Genomic DNA, 16764 nt, shown 5'->3' on the forward strand with positions numbered 1-16764 from the left:
GCGATAAGAGGCAGGATCTTCTCAGCAGGTCTGGACAAAAGGGGTATGTAGGGAGGATAGATGTAATGGGTTGGTAGTAAGGTGGGAGGGTGGGTGTAGTAAAATTTGGTTGATGGGTGTAGTGGGGTGGATGTAGCAGGGTGGGTGGGTGTAGTGTAGTAGGGTGGGTGGGTATAGTAGCTAAAGGTGGGTGGATGTAGTGGGGTGGGTGTAGCAGGGTGGGTGGGTGTAGTGGGTTGGTTGGGTGTAGTGTAGTAGGGTGGGTGGGTGTAGTGGGGTGGGTGGGTGTAGTGTGCTGGGTGTGTTATAGTGGAGTGGGTGGGTGGAGTGGGGTGCGTGGATGGATGTAGTAGGGTGGGTGTAGTGAGGTGGGTGTAGTGGGGTGGGTGGGTGTAGTGGGGTGGGTGGGTTTAGTGTGCTGGGTGTGTTATAGTGGAGTGGATGAGTGTAGTGGGGTGGGTGGATGGATGTAGTAGGGTGGGTGGGTTGGCTGGGTCGCGACAGTGACATTGATATCTAATTGTTGCTGGGGATTTACAATAGATGGAAATGCCCATCACATTGATAAAAGTATTATGGCTGCGTAGAGTGATTTGGTTACATTGCTGCATCTTGGTACTGGATGAGTTTTGATAAATGTTTCTTGGAAATGTTGTGTATTTCATTAATTTGTTTATTCTCATATACAAAGAGACATGAAATCGTAAATAAACTGCCAGATATATTAAGGTTTTTGCTAGTTTGTTGCCTAGTTCTAACTGTTACTGTTAACTGTTACTCATTTGAATATCATGGTGTAACTTGAAGTAACGTAACAATGTTGTTAGTGATTGTCCATGCCAATTTGTGTTTTGTCTCTCCCTGTCAGGTAATGATGAGCAAGTGATTCTACATGACACAGCCAGGTGAGATTTTCTTACAATAATTTGTCAAAGTGTATGGTCCCATTCAAATCCAGCTGGATGAACACAGTGTACTGTAAATGCCTTTCGGTTTGCTGGAATTAATTTTAGAAGAAAATGGATTGTTCATGGTGGTTTTAAGTTTTCTTTACTGCGATTCTAGTTCTGTACTGTAATGAAAAAATGGTTTTAATTTCACGGTGAAACAGTCACCATAAAAACTGAACAGTAAACCAATGTAAAGCGTTAAAGAATTACAGTTTTTTCTATTTGATTCCAATAACAGCTTAAGTATTGCACCGTTGAAACTTTGGCCCTCTCATTCTCCAGTCGGGAGACCAAGGACGTGTTTCGCCACGAGGACGCCGTGTACGGGCTCAGCGTCGATCCCAACAACGACAACGTCTTTGCCAGCGCCTGTGATGATGGCAGGGTGCTCATCTGGGACATCCGCGAAAACCCCACAGCAGGTCGGTCTTTTTTTTGTAGTGTTTCCAAGGATACAGGGATGAAGGACAGGGTTGGAGAATTACTCCAAATTTTCTTCAAGCAATGAGACTGTTTTTAAAAGTAAGGTACATACCAAATTTCCGTCCTGTTCACGGAGAGTGACCTAGACTCAATCTCGTGATAGAGCACAAGATTAGGTCAGGCTTGCGTAGATCATTTGCTGTCAAAAATTCGGAAGTAAGTACCTTACCTTTAAAAACAGTCATTGCTTGAAGAAAACCTCTTCAATGAGGGTTGGACAAGTTTTCGAAAATTCACTTGTCCTACACAAGGGACAAAAAAAATACAGGATGGCTATAACACTGATGTTGATATTCATACTTTTTTACATTTCCCTCCCAGAGCCCTTCTGCTTGGCCAACTACACATCAGCCTTCCATGCCGTGGTATACAACCCGGTGGAGCCACGGCTGTTAGCCACCGCCAACTCCAAGGAGGGCATCGCACTCTGGGACATCAGGAAGCCTCGCAGGTGGGGAAAGTGTGAAATGACAGTGTGAAGAAAACTAAGAGATGATAAGATTTGACCACCTTGGTGATGGTTTGGAAGCAATTGAAATATCATTTTAAGATGAAACAAGTCAGGTTGGGAGAAAAGTACAAACATCAGAAGTGTTGCCAGAATGCCAGTAGCTTCTTATGGTAGTCATTAGAACTATCCTAACAGCTCCAATTGTTGCAGCAGCTTGGAAACATTTAAGGAATTTCTCTGATGCGTGACTGTGTGAGTTAGACCTTTAGAGAGAGAGAGAGAGAGAAATGGTTTATTGACCTTTGAGTAGAACTGCTTAAGGTAGTAGTAGTAGTAGTAGTAGTAGTTTTTTGCGTTTCGTCGCCCTCTGGCGACGAAACGCAATGTATTGGGTTTTACCTTCAGTGCTTCAATGCTTCGATGCATGGATGCTTGGTTTTGGTTCAACGAGACCGCATGCAACTGCTACAACTGCTTGGTTTTGGTTCAACGAGACCGCATGCAACTGCTACAACTGCTACAACGGAAATACCATTGCATTGTGGTTTCGGACTTCAATATCCTGGAAAATGGCCATATAACATCTATTCCACAAGATTGCACAAGAAAAAAAAAAGATTTCATCAAGAAAGCGACCGAAAATCGACATAAATAATACTATGTAGTGAGGTTAAAGCATAATGTACACTCACATAGCTCAGTCGGTAAAGTCCTATGCCTTCAGATCCGAAAGTACCTGGTTCGAAACCGAGAGCGGATATTTTTCTTTTTAAATATTGAAAATAATATATAAATATTCTACTTATTTATTTATATTGTATTTTTATATATCATTTTTTATTACTTTAGTATTCATTTCATATATGCAAGGCCTTTGTCTTATGAACAGGACTTCATAGATTCCAAACCCGGCATTCGAATTTTTCTGTTCATGGTAATGGAAAATACCGTGCAGTGGCTCCTATGCGCGGTAAGATGATTCTCGCAAAACACTCGCCACTAAACTACTATTCATGATGTAAACAGAGGCTCTTGATGTTGTTTGCATGAAACTCCATCAAAAACAGCGATCCTTTCTTACAGTAGCAAATGCTCCATTGTTCAGTATCGACTACACTCACATACAATACACGTAACAACTTAGCTCAATCGGTCATGTCATAGGTCATCGGATCCGAAAGTCCCTGGTTCGAATCCGAGAGTGAATTTTTTTTCTTTTTAAATATTGAAGATAATATATAAATATTCTATTTATTTATTTATTGATATTATATTTTTATATATCATTTTTTTATTATTTTAGTATTCATTTCATGTATGCAAGGCCTTTGTCTTATGAACAGGACTTCATAGATTCCAAACCCGGCATTCGAATTTTTCTGTTCATGGTAATGGAAAATACCGTACAGCGGCTCCTATGCGCGGTAAGATGATTCTCGCAAAACACTCGCCACTAAACTACTATTCATGATGTAAACAGAGGCTCTTGATGTTATTTGCATGAAACTCCATCAAAAACAGCGATCCTTTCTTACAGTAGCAAATGCTCCATTGTTCAGTATCGACTTCATTCAGAAGTTTTCAGACAACACGGATGTAGAAAGTCACACCGCTCGACACAAAAGTATGGAAATTTTCATGAATATTAGCAAAATTATCTAGGAAAACAAGGAAGAAATGTTGTAAATGCGGAAACCAGTATAATAGAGATGAGGTAGCTGTTAATTGGTTTGGATATTTGTTTGACATTTGGTAGTCAATTTAGATAGAATCTTGTCACAGTGCTGATGGTGCTTTTTCAAGTGTACATAAGTACCTGAGTATATTGATAGATTTTATAATGAACTTATTGTACATTTGAAATAAAGTTGTAAGCCAAGACCAGCTAATAAACAGTACTCCTTTCCAAAATAACAATTTTTCTTATAGACGCAACAGCCCTTGAGTGACTTTTTCTAACAGATTTTACTTCAAGAAAAAGACAGTTCACACTCATAAACGTAGACGAAACGCCAGCTTTTTTTAAAAGCACTTGTTTTACCATAACTGCCTCTCAGCCTCCTCATTGTGTTCCCTGCTGACACTTCCTTCCTGCAGCTGTGTGAGTTAGACCTTTGAGTAGAAATTCTTATGATAGAAGTAGTAGTAGTAGTAGTACATGTAGTAGTAGTAGTAGTAGTAGTAGTAGTCTTTTCTACCATAACTGCCTCTCAGCCTCCTCATTGTGTTCCTTGCTGACACTTCCTTCCTGCAGCTGTGTGCAGAGGTTTGGTGGCAGCCTGACCTCGGACAGCGCCATGAGTGTGAAGTTCAACGCCCTGGGGACCCAGGTGATGGGCCTGCGCCGCCGACTGCCCCCCGTCCTCTACAACCTGCACTCCGACACAGCGGCCTGCCAGTTCGACCACCCGGGGTACTACAACTCCTGCACCATGAAGAGCTGCTGCTTTGCCGGAGACCGGGATCAGGTAGGTACAGGTTAGGTGGAGGTTACATGGAGGGGTCGTGTTGTAGGGTGTTATAGGGTTCATACACCTGCCAGTTCGACCACCCGGGGTACTACAACTCCTGCACCATGAAGAGCTGCTGCTTCGCTGGAGACAGGGATCAGGTGGGTACAGGTTACATGGAACGGTCGTGTTGTAAGGTTCATACTGAAACAACTAGAGGGGAGAGTAGCACCAGAAAGAAACAATATCCTGACCCTGGGATTGGAACCCGTGCCAAACCCAGGCAGCCAGATCACAAACCCAATGCGCAAACCACAATGGCAAAAGATGTTGGTGTGGTCGGTTTGGCAGCGCTTGAACCCCGCTGTTACACTAGATCCCAGGCCGCCAGCTCACAAACCCAGCACGCAACCGATTCGGCCAAAAGACTGACAGCTGTTTGGCATGGTCAAATTGGCGGTGCTTGAACTCCACTGTTACAATACACTTGGGAAGGAGGCTACATTTGGTTTGTCATTTGTTTGATACTTTGTGTATCAGAATGACCATAACTTTGAAAAGAAAAGAAAGGGTAGAGGATGGTATTATTACAATGTGGTGACAGGAATCATGAGGCTGAAAATGGGCTAATTCAACATCCAGGGAAGGTCCAAGGATGTGACAGATTTTGCAAATGGTAGCTGTGACTTTGAAGACTTGTACATGCCTGTAATGGAAAGGGGAGGAGAGGGTGGATGGAATCTTTTGTATGCAACAGCAGAAGAAAGTGCTTAATTGGTTTTGTTCTGTTTCAGTATCTGCTGTCAGGGTCAGATGACTTTAACCTTTACCTGTGGCGCATACCAGAGGATACAGAACTAGGTAAGAGTGCCGTGCTTACAGCTATTGGCGCTGTTATAGTGGGTACAGAACATATAACACAGGAACAAATCTGCTGTTAGCCGAGTCTCTGCCTGAGTGCTCTGCCTGTTGGTGATCTGAACAGCAAACTCTACGTAGTGCAAGATTACCATGAAAAGTCAAAGTACAAGATATTACTTACAGGTAACAATATTTCAGGTAACATTCTTTTTGTTTAGGTGCCCTAAAATGCATTAAAGACCATCAGTTCAGTGGACTGTCTGCAATCCTGCCATTTGACTGCCTGAATGAACAGTTGTTAATGTTTTTATGTAGCAGTCTATAAAACTATCGACGTTATGAAGCAGAGACTAAGAGACAGCAACGTAAAGAGCGACTCCTCCTCCCTCGCTCACTACCCACACTACCCTGCATTTAGTGTTTGAGACTTTTCGGTGCTGCCCTAGGCTTGAGTAGCCATATGAGACACTGTCATCCACTCGCAGTAACTGAGACTGGTCTGACATGAACTTTAACTAAGCACCTGTGTATTGTTGTCCACAGAACCTCGCGTAGTGACAGCTCACATGGTGCTGAAAGGGCACCGCTCCATCGTCAACCAGGTACGCTTCAACCCCGCCACTCACCTGGTGGTGTCCTCAGGCGTGGAGAAGGTCATCAAGGTACGTGTAGATGTAGATGGCTACTGTAGGAGCTCTGCTGTTATCTACAATACTTCAGCCCCTTGGGAGTGAAGTATTCTCTTGGCATGGTGTGTGTGTGTTTGTGTGTGTGTGTGTGTGTGTGTGTGTATGTGTGTGTGTGTGTGGCATGGCATGTCTGTTTGTGTGTGTTTCCATATGTTCTTATAGTGGGTGAAGTCTGCTATCTCTGATTACAAGTACTTTCACTTTGTCGTCTCTGTACCAAACTATCACAGTCTGAGAAAATTTAACTTTAACTTGTTCTCAAAACTAAATGTTCACAGTGAATGAATATCGTAACCAAGACGAATTATTTGTTATCAGTAATGATGCAGTATTTATAAGTTCAAGTTACATAAGTATATAAGTACATTGAAAAATCAGGATTAACAGTAATATTTTGCCCTGCCCCTCCCCAGGTGTGGAGTCCGTTTAAGCAGCCCGAGTCGGGAGGACAGATTGACCAGCAGGACAGCACGCCCCAGCGCAGCATGTACACCCACGAGGAGTACATCAGCCTGGTGCTGAACTCCGGCCAGGGCCTGTCCCACGACTACGGCCACCAGTCCGTGCAGGAGGACCCCCGCATGATCGCCTTCTTCGACTCGCTGGTGCAGCGCGAGATCGAGGGGTGGAGCAGCGAGTCGGAGGACAGCCTGGATCTGGACGAGGGGATCTTCCGACCACTGCAGGTATACTAAAGTATATGTTGGCCATGCTTTTGTCCAAGTCTTAACTACACTCTAAATGTGTATTTGTCGCAGACTGAACTCTATCTGCTGTTGTTTCAAACATAACATAACATAACACTGAATTCCCAAGGGAGACATGAAATGACTATTCAAGTTGATAGCCTGTGGTTTTGTAGGTTTTCTGTAAGGTTTGGAAATGCTCCTTGTTCTGTGATGTCTAATATTTTGCCACTTCTGGCTGTAGGAGCTGGCGGGGCTGGACAGCGACTCGGCAGGAAGAGCCACGGAACAGGCACAGGTCAGGGGCAAGATGACATTTATGATTCAGGGCTCGAATAAGTATAAGTGTAAAAGAAAAAATAGCAATGGTTCCTGAACAATTTTAGTATGATCCATACTCTTAAATTCAGAGTGCTGCAGGTAAAATTTGTCTGGTGCAGGTAATTTTTAATGCAGAAAACAGTATTTCATCCCTGCGATTTGTTCTTGGCAACGTGTATTAACTCAACACATGGCAGGGCTCGACAGTGACTCCACGGGAAGGGCCACGGAACGGGCACAGGTCAGGGGCAAGATAGATTTACTATTTACCACATTGTTCTGGGCAACACACAGGTACTCTCTCACAGGTAAATCTTAAGATATTTGCGTCAGTTTTGCTTTTGCCTGCACTTGCAATGTGTTACTACTGTACAAAATAATTATTTTAACCGCAGACGTAAAACATCAAGAAAACCATCATTCCCCTTTTACAGTTGAACTAAGTCCACTTGAAAATAAATTGATTTACAGTACCGTAATTCATACCCGTACCAAGTGCAAAAAAATGGAAGTCATATTATTTGAATTACTTCACTATCTATGTCACGATGTACGGGTGTTAGGGGTATTCTGAAACAACTCGTTTGATCAAGAAATACATGTCTCTATTCCTGTTGTAGGTGCTTGGCCCACGAAGTCCAGGAGACAGGCAGAGTGACACCAACTCCACAGACCGCCTGCTGTACGCATCCAGCAGGACCAGTGAGAACACCGAGGGAACACCCCTGCACCCCAAGTCGCGAGAGTTTCTGTCAACCGACAGCGACTCTGACAGTGATGAGCAAGCAGGCTCGACTGCGACGCAGCAAACCGCCAGGAACAACACCAGTCTACCCAGGAGACTACGGGTGCTGATGTGGGGGGATGGAGAAAGGGCAGAGGGGGCTGCATCTGGCAGCAGGAGAGGGAGCAGCCCTGCACCCGACAGGGGGGTGACTGTTCCCGCAGGGGGCAGGAGGCGGGAGCTTGGTGAGAGGAGGGGAGTGACGTCCGTGTCTGAAGGGAGAAGGAGGGTTAGATCTTCCACAGCCTCCAGCTCCGTGTCTGTTCGGCATGAGCAGAGTGACAGCGACAGCGATGCGGACAGGAGAGCAGCAGCCATGAGGCAGAGGAACGCACGTAGGAGACTCAGCAGGACAAACGCAGCATCGCAGTCCCACAGCGCCCCAGCTGCAACAACCAGTCAGACGGCGGGAACTTCCTTGCAGTCCTCTGATGATGGCATTGCAAGCGCAACCGCCAACACGAAGGGTAAGGTCCAAACCACCTCAGCAGGGGAAAGCTTCGTGCCATATTCAGATTCAGACTCCTCCGAGGATGAACCCCTGAAGAAGCTGACGTGTACAGAGAAGGAAGTTGCCAGAACAAGGCCAGAAAGTCCTGGTCATGGCTCTGAAGCTGTGCCCTGTAACCAGGTAGAGCAGTCCATGGCACCAGAGGAACCAGTTTCTAACACAGGTGAGGAGGAGGAAAGGGCACCCTCAGCAACACACCAGCAGGTTGCAGGGGCTGCTGCAGGGGATGCTGGTCCTGTTGCGGCACCTGCCAGAGATGGTGGACAAGCTGGTGATGCAGGAGGCGAGCAGCAGAGGGAGGAGCACCGCAGGGTCAACGGGAAGACGATCGTCATCCGCCACGACCCGGAGGAGACGGGAGAGGCCATGCTGGAGCGGCTGCAGAACCTGGTGGAGCAGTACAACCAGGTGGTGGAGAGACACAACCAGTGGCGCAATGCCCTGCGCCAGGCACAGGCAGGGGACGCAACCACGCAGCAGGCAGGCGGCAGTGGGGAGGGGGGCGCGCCCGAGCACAGCGCCCAAGGGGACAGCAGCTCAGCAGAGGGAAGTGCAGGAAGTAGACAGGAGAGTCAGGACTTGAGCAGGAGCGCTGGCCAGTCGGTTGGTCTTGAGGCAGCTTTTCAGACGAGTGGTGATGAGAGTATAACACACAGTAGCCTGCCGTCTGCTGCAGAACCACAGATGAGTAGTGTAGGGATGATGCAGGGCTCACAAAGTGCTGCTGCAACAGTTTCATGTGCCCCTGGACAGAGTAATAGGTCAGCATCAGGAAATGCTATTGGACAACACAGGGTAGTGGCGGAAGTCAGTAAGGACCTGAAGAATGGGGACCTAGCGAACGGCTCAACATTGGAGCGCGGTCAGCTAATGGACACTAACAGTGTGGGTAAGAGACAGTCAGCTGCGACTGACCATTCCTATGGCATGGACAGCTCAAGGAAAAGGTGTCACAAGGAACTAGTAGGGAGTAGCACAGAAACAACACAAAATGATGGACTTACAGCTGCCAAGAGAGGGAGAGTGTCCAGTGATAAGACAGAACCGGACAGATTACCAGTATTACACGGTCATGAACCAGACTTTCCGTGCACTGATAACGGCCTGGCTGTGCCAAGAGCTCCAGAACTGCCATTGTGTGCAGGGAAGGAGCCCCTACCCTCCAGTAGCTCCAATGGTACAATTTCCCACTCCGACAGTGGCACAGCAGCAACAAACTGTGCTCCCACAAACTCAGCTACTGGCTTAGACAGAACTGAGACTGAATGGCACAATTTTAGGAGATTCAAAAACAGATTGGAAAGAGCAAGAAATCGTGACCAGGGGCATCTGGGGGACAGTGACAGTGATGATGATCTATAGGGGACTTTCTATCATTTAAATGATGGTAGTCAGATAAATCCATTTAACTCAGAGCTGTCTACAATGTGCTGCAATATAATGTTTATCAAGTGGATATCAAGGAACAAATTATTTAAAGCAGTGTTTACATCCATACCTTTGAAGTAGCAATCCTGTCACTTTGCTGTACAGATTTTTTTTTCTAAATAGACACCTCCCTGCAGAGAACTTCAGAATAACCAGCAAGATGAGTTGCCCAAAGTACAGTTCACCTTATTATGAAAACCGCTGTTTGGAATTGTTGAAAAGATTCAGAACAAATGAAAATGGCAGAAAATGTGTACATTTGTTTACATGTCAGTATCCTCCGTGCAGCCTAAGTAATAATGCTAACATAAGCTATACCAGAGATAGAGACAGATGTTTCCTAAGAACTGACCAACCAGTGTCAAACAGTCTCTCCTCTGCCTCTAAGTGTCAGAGGCATATGCATGGTTTATGTTTCACCCTGCATTGTTAACCAATTCCTCAACAATACAAGATAACGGTCATGTCTGGCCTGGGGTATTTGTTATTCCATTGCTTACTAGCAGAACTACTAGTAGTTGGCAAGCTGGAAAATATTGATGTTCAGAAATGATAAATAGTGTATACAATCAATTCAGATGATTGCTTAGAGAAATGTGCCATTGTAGCGGTGAATTACAATGTATAGCTAATGCCCAATATAAGCATAGCTTACACAAGCTTGTCAGCGTCTGTAGTAGAATTCCTCGACTACCTGACTACAGGTAATGTCATTACCCAGTAATGAATTCTAATTGAGCCGCCACATCCCTGGAAAAAATAAAACCTGGTATGTTTGCAGAGTAACTGTGATTCTTTGCACCATCTATAACCAAGTTTTGTTGTGCACATGTACGTTGGATGGAGCACAGCACGCTGCTAAATGATTGTACACTGTTGTAAATTGGCAGTGATCGTCGTTAAAAAGGCAGTTGTGTGGGGAGTGCTGTGCGCAAAAATGTGCATACGTGTACTTTCAAGGTAGTTGAATACGCCACCATCTCGTACTATTTCTTTCTTGTGCATTTGATTTTTTTTATTCCTACCAAACGTTTTTCAGTGAATGCAAATCATGAAGCTAGTCTGGCTTGCAAAAGTAGCCTCTTAAGTCCTGACTGATTTTCCTGGACCAGAAACGTTGTTGTTTACAATATTCTGACGTCCAGGTCAGGTACTGCAGCCCCCGCAACTTTACTACAGAAGAAACACGAGGCTGATGACGATGGAGGCAACAGCAGTCGCCCACATGGCAGCTCTGTCCACGACGAGCGCCGCCATCTTCCACTCGCTTTCTTCCTCCTCATCGTCCACCATTCTCTGCAGATGGGCCGAGATGTTCTCCACCTTTGATGAAATTCGATGAAGCAGGGATCGGTTCGCGGCGTCAGTAAGGGCGATCTCCTGTAGAGTGTCACGACCGATGTCCTTCATCTCAGTGTCGCCGTTGTCGTGCAACAAGTGGGTACCTCTGCCGTCCCGAGGCGTCCCGGAGGATGGCCGCTCTTTAGCAATGTTAGACATGCAGAAGAAGGACGCCATGTAGTGGAGCAGCAGCAGGCGGATCCAGCGGGGTAGCGGCCGGGACGGGTGGCTCGGGTGGGACAACCGGAGAACCAGGATGGTGATGAGCAGGGAGATGGTGACCAGGACTATGGTGGCGGTGAAGAACTTCCCTGTGGTGAAATAGGCACAAACACGGTGGAGGTTAACTTGTATCTCACAAACAATCGACATAGACTGCAAATTTGACAGAAGGGTATGTTACAGTTAGGAGTCTCTTACCAAGCATGGGTGTGGATGTGGAAGTGGCTGGGAGCTGTGTGGTCAGGAGTTGCTGAAACACCACCAGCGACAGAAGGACCGTGATTGTAAAACCCAGTCTCTCTGGAAAAAAAAGCATAGTTCATTGCGTTTTCACAACTATAATTCTTACACACACCCCAGTGTTTGTGGTTATCAGAAGAACGTCTCCTTACCTCCGCTGTCAGGCGGGATGTAGAAGGCCGCCAGGTTCAGCACTAGCAGGTCCAAACACGGAACCACCATGTTGATGATGTAGAACAGACGGCGGCGCGTGAGATGGACGTGCAGCTCGATACTGGGCCAGGGGTCATCCGGACAGCAGGAGTAGTACGTCTCCTGGACAGGAAATATACTTTCTGTTGGCTGTTGTTATCCTCTTCATGTTATGTGAGTGTTGGCTACTCTTCAAGCAGAGGTTAGGCTCCGGCTGTTTTTTTGTAAGTTTTTTTAGTCGTTTATATCGGGCTTTCTATTTTGTATTGTATCTTGTAACATTGCCAAAACCTAACAATACAAAATAGAAAGCCCGATAAAAACGACTATAAAAACGTTTAAAAAAACAGCCGGAGCCTAACCTCTGCTTGGAGGGTAACTGTTGGCACAGTGTTTACAGTGCCTGCAATTGATTTTTATAGGTTCAAATTTTGACCTGGCAAATGTCGCCAGCAACAATCATCGTAGGACAGGTTCATCTTCTTGTGTGTAAACTGGGCCTAGTTATCATCAAACATGGTCTATCTATAATACATCTGGTAAATCAGTTGCAGCCAGTAGGTACCCAACCTTTTAGTAATTTCGCTGATTTACGAGCTCGAGGCACGTCCTCACGTTCCGAAAGACGAATTCGTGATGATAACGTGTTGAGCCTATTGACGTAAGGGCCACACCAACATGTTTTCCCTGCATTCCCAGTTGACAAGTTCAGCACCAAGGCTAGGCTCATTTACCTTTTTCCATACTTCTGACCCTGCCACTTCAAACTGGTCGTTCGGCGTAAACGCAGTCATGTCCATGCTAGTTGACATGTTGAAGAGATCCATCTGAGCACCGCCATAAAGCCAGGAGGAGAATTCCAACTTGCAGGTCTGTATAGGAGAGGGGGGTCAGGGCATTTTCTCAGACGTAGCTATCGAACATTCCCTCAATTTGGTTTTGTAACCGAACTTTCATCAGGCCATGTCAGACGCATTGTATTCAGCTACAGGCTGAACTTACTTATTGAATTCAAGAGTACTTGGGGAGTTAAGTACAATATTGAATGCTTTCTGATGTACGCGAGACGAGTGGGTATTTTATCGTACAATGTGAAGTAGCATCCATAATTTATCTGCTAAAATTAACATCTATTGGAAAATAACACCTTCTTGTGGAGATTAGGGTTCCTTTAATTATAATACTGTTGATGACAAATGTGTTATCTATTGCTTGAACTGGCCTTCACCTGTTTATCATAAGGGAATCCGCTGACATCTACTTCGCATGCGCTGCTGAACAGTCCGGGTTGGCGCCAAGCGACGCGTCCTTCACTGGTGACGGTGACGTCAGTGACACGTGACAGATCACCTGACCCCCCTCCGATACTTCGGGAAAATAACAGATTGACATGATGGGCAGTACCTGATTTCATGGAAATTTAACAATACAAAAGATTCTCAACCAACTGGATGCGCAAACTTTCAACGACTGTAGAACATATTTTCGACATTTACTCCTTTTCTGATGGAGAAATCACACATTTACTACTCTGTGGTTCTTTTCTTTGTAACTATTCCACAAATTGTATGATTATGTGCTCAACTCAGAATTTCATTGTACAAACGGGCCGTTTCTCACCATCATAAACCAAATTCTTCAACCATCACTTCAAATTATGCTTTCTCAGTGTCCTACCTAAATCACTGAGGGAGGAGAATTAGGACTTGCGCTTCAACCGCTCAATACCATTTGTTCTTACTTTTGTTAATATTTATCTTTCTGTCTTTTTTGTCAATTATCCGCCCTTTTTATTTTGTTTTGATAGCGGCGCCAGTATAAGTTGTTTCAACTTGACTTGGCCGCTATCTGTATTTTGCTTTAGTATGCTTGTTCAATAAAAAAAACTGGATAGGCGTATTAAAAGTCAGATGGTTGCCGCACTAACTTGTTGATAAGGAAGAGGTCAGGGGTCCAGACTTCAGTAGAATGGAACGTCGCCGTCGTGATGCCGTCATACTGTGACGCGTTCCACTGAAGTAATTCATCCGTCCAGTACTGAAACGTTAGAATCATGCATCATCATATATATTGTGTTTGGAGGCTTGTTTTTGTATAACCTCCATCATCTTCAGCATCAAGATGGGTCAAGAAAAGAGTGAATTGAAGTAAGCAAAGCAGTACAGTACTTACCAATCGTAGCCACAGCAGAGTTGTAAATATCTGGTCTAATTCTTCCTGTGGGACCAAACACATTCGTAAGTCAGGTTACTAATTCTGTATGGCAATTTATCACGATACTGATACTAATGTCAATGGTAAACGTCAAAACCACGTAGTTTCCAGTTGTTATTTAAAGGCAATGCCTCGGCGCCGTCGTTAGTGAGTCTGAGCTTAGTAAGGCCATGTTGATTTGATTATATGGAGTCCAAAAACTGATGCGAGCGTGATAATAAAAAAAAACATTGGACCAAAAAAAAACATGACACTAGTATACGTTTTCCGATATTTATGCTTGCAATCCAGGGCATGTATTTGCTTATCTCGAAGCTGCTTTGTACGATTTAGAGTATGTCTAAAAACTTTTTATTTCATTTTTGGAAACGGCCGAAAATTGACGCGCGCCTCATCCATATAATCAAATCAATATGGCCTTAGAGCCCAGCCAAGTGCACCATGACAAACTTACCAGCCCCACAACCTGCCTCAGCGCCACGTCGAAGTCCAGCCTGACAGTGGTGGCCTGGTCCCGGACAGGTCGGAGTCGCTTGTCATAGTTCTCCAGCAGCGCTTTCCTCAGGGGTTGAACCGCGAATTGGCCAAACAACCCTGGACAGGTTCGGTTAAAGTGCCTTATGTTGAATTAGTGTCACGTCTGATATAGTTTATATAAAACGCAGCTTTTAAGCTGTAAAGACCAATTTTCCTATGTATATGAAGGAGACAGCTGTGTAACCGTTGCGCGGGCCACATTCGGCAAAATCTCCCTGCTATATACGAGTATATATATATAACGTTACATCCACAAAAACTGGTTACTTCTGTGGAAGTGATTCTCGGAGATCGATGAAGAACCGGGAATAACGTTGATATACTTAAATTCATATCATGTACAAGCAACCGCCGCTTATATGTTACAGCACTGCTATGAAAACTATTGAGACAACATTATCATGGACTTTTGTTCTGTGTTGGTGATGCGAAGCATAAACTGGAAATGACAGATAACCTGAATTTGTTGTGTTGAAGACACGTTTCAAATACGTACCCTATAGAAGACACACTCCCACGCAGAGTTGACTACCGCGGTAATGCCTTACGTAATAAGGCATTACCGCGATAGTCAATTAGTAATGATTGTTAATTTTATCATGACTAAAAATTTATCTGATCGTTGTTAAAATTTAAAAGATGCATTTATGCATAAATGTTAAACTTCATTAATTATGCATGTAAGTGATTATGTGACTGATGTCGAAATTCATGTGTATTTTTTATTTCATAGTTAATATCACATGCCAAGCCAATCAGAAATAAAGCTGAATCTGAATCTGTCAACCTTGTGTGGGAGGGTGATAGAACACTGTAGGTCATCGGCCTGTATCTGACATTATGTCTGTAGCCGCCTAGTTGAACCGGTCTAACCACCCTTCGCCATGTTACAAACACCAGACGTGCGAATGAGACCAGCCAAGTGCACCGTTTGAACCTTTTACACTAAATTAACTGGAAGGTGGCATTCACAGGGGAACTTAAACCAAAACTTTCACAGAGGTCATGTTAAACTTAAAGACTTTCCACGTGTCTGACAAAGAAATTTATGGACATCAGCACCCCATTAATAGCTCCAAACTTCGAATATACTAAATTCAAAGCGTGCCTATATGTTATTCACAAAATCAGGTTTGCTTCAAAACGAAACACAATATCAACTGATAGCTCATGATGGCTTGCAAAGTCGATACTGTGTGGCCGTATAACAGTTCGACATCTCCGTATTTACGGATTGGCTCTAGACATGTACTTGAGGAAAAATGTTCTGTGGACTTGAATGGTTGCACATTTGTCCTGGAATCTGCACCACTACCAACAACAAAAGCCGACTTGTTTACCATTGATATGTCCAAGGACATTACGTATTGTCCTTGATACATCACATTCAATACTGTTAAGCGACAATTATTACATACTGTAGAAAACAGGCTATCTACAGGATTATGAATTGCAGGGAAGACATTCTGTATTACAATTATCTTCTATACCGCCCATTAGAATAGTTTCTGCCTCGCTGACTACATGTTTGGTCGTTGTTGATCGGCTTGACCAAAGAAAGTGCCACTCTATACTTTATTCTGTTTATGTCGTAGCATCCTATCTGAACTGAACCCCAGGTAAACCGAGTGTGGAATCGCTGCAGAAGGTATTTACTTACCCTGTAAACAGCAAACGCACATAACGACCACAGTGACAGATAATCTGGTCCGGACCTCCATGCTGACCTGTCGCCACACACCTTGTTATTACTGGGGGCTACAGACAAGGTGTGGCGCCGTCAAACATTGTTTGAATACAGACCATACCAGCTGTTACCAACCCACACGCAACGAAGTATCAGTCTGTGACTGTGGTGCAGAAGTAACACGATGGAATGTTGGTAAAAATTTTAATGATGAAACTAAAACAAATAATTTTTCCGATTTAAACACCTGACTGCATGCTAAACCACACTACCTCGCTCCCAAACTATCACACTTTGCCTTCTAATTCGAGGCATATATCAACTAGAAATACTTTCTTGGTGGATGTTTTTGTAACTAAGCAACCACTTTCAATCTGTACAATGACGCGCTAATACGAGTATTAGTAACACATGGATGCACCGTGACATCTGCGGATCCGTCGGTACAGATCTGACCCGGAAGTTATCATTGTGGTGTAACCTTAATTACAGTGCTCGAAATTAGGGTCTATTTGCACTAGGCAAAAAAAAATGACTTGTCCTGCGACGTTCCACGCGTGTCCTAGGAAGTTCCACTCTGCGCAAAAAAGTGTCCCATAGGACGAGCCCTGCCAGGACACGCGCCGCTCGTCGAACGTTGTAGGACAAGTTATTTTTTGCCTCGTGTATAGTTGCTATACGTGTGTCAGGCCATGGCGTACGAGTCACAATATAATA

At 44.6% G+C, this 16764-nt stretch overlaps 2 protein-coding genes across 2 annotated transcripts in view; one reads left to right on the forward strand and one right to left on the reverse strand.

The window, feature by feature from the left end:
• The window catches only part of LOC118415073 (DDB1- and CUL4-associated factor 5-like), a gene marked incomplete in the record, with an annotated part of 17268 nt that extends 6874 nt beyond the window's left edge, over nucleotides 1-10394 (forward strand). The window contains 10 exon segments of the mRNA XM_035819458.1: nucleotides 11-28; nucleotides 869-905; nucleotides 1233-1372; nucleotides 1755-1884; nucleotides 4139-4352; nucleotides 5129-5195; nucleotides 5739-5857; nucleotides 6298-6570; nucleotides 6815-6868; nucleotides 7512-10394. Coding sequence (XP_035675351.1) covers nucleotides 11-28; nucleotides 869-905; nucleotides 1233-1372; nucleotides 1755-1884; nucleotides 4139-4352; nucleotides 5129-5195; nucleotides 5739-5857; nucleotides 6298-6570; nucleotides 6815-6868; nucleotides 7512-9548 — 3089 coding nt within the window.
• Nucleotides 10395-10603: 209 nt separating this feature from the next.
• Nucleotides 10604-16199, reverse strand: LOC118415117 (neuronal acetylcholine receptor subunit alpha-7-like). Its single transcript, XM_035819481.1, has 9 exons — nucleotides 16021-16199; nucleotides 14278-14417; nucleotides 13782-13826; nucleotides 13537-13646; nucleotides 12838-12976; nucleotides 12344-12481; nucleotides 11570-11732; nucleotides 11376-11477; nucleotides 10604-11266 (listed from the first exon to the last, which is right to left on the reverse strand). Exons 1-9 carry the CDS (start codon nucleotides 16079-16081, stop codon nucleotides 10788-10790), a joined length of 1377 nt encoding a protein of 458 aa, XP_035675374.1. The 5' UTR covers nucleotides 16082-16199; the 3' UTR covers nucleotides 10604-10787.
• Between the last annotated feature and the right edge of the window lie 565 nt (nucleotides 16200-16764).

The sequence above is a fragment of the Branchiostoma floridae genome, chromosome 1, assembly GCF_000003815.2.
Source record: "Branchiostoma floridae strain S238N-H82 chromosome 1, Bfl_VNyyK, whole genome shotgun sequence".
Lineage (NCBI taxonomy): Eukaryota > Metazoa > Chordata > Leptocardii > Amphioxiformes > Branchiostomatidae > Branchiostoma > Branchiostoma floridae.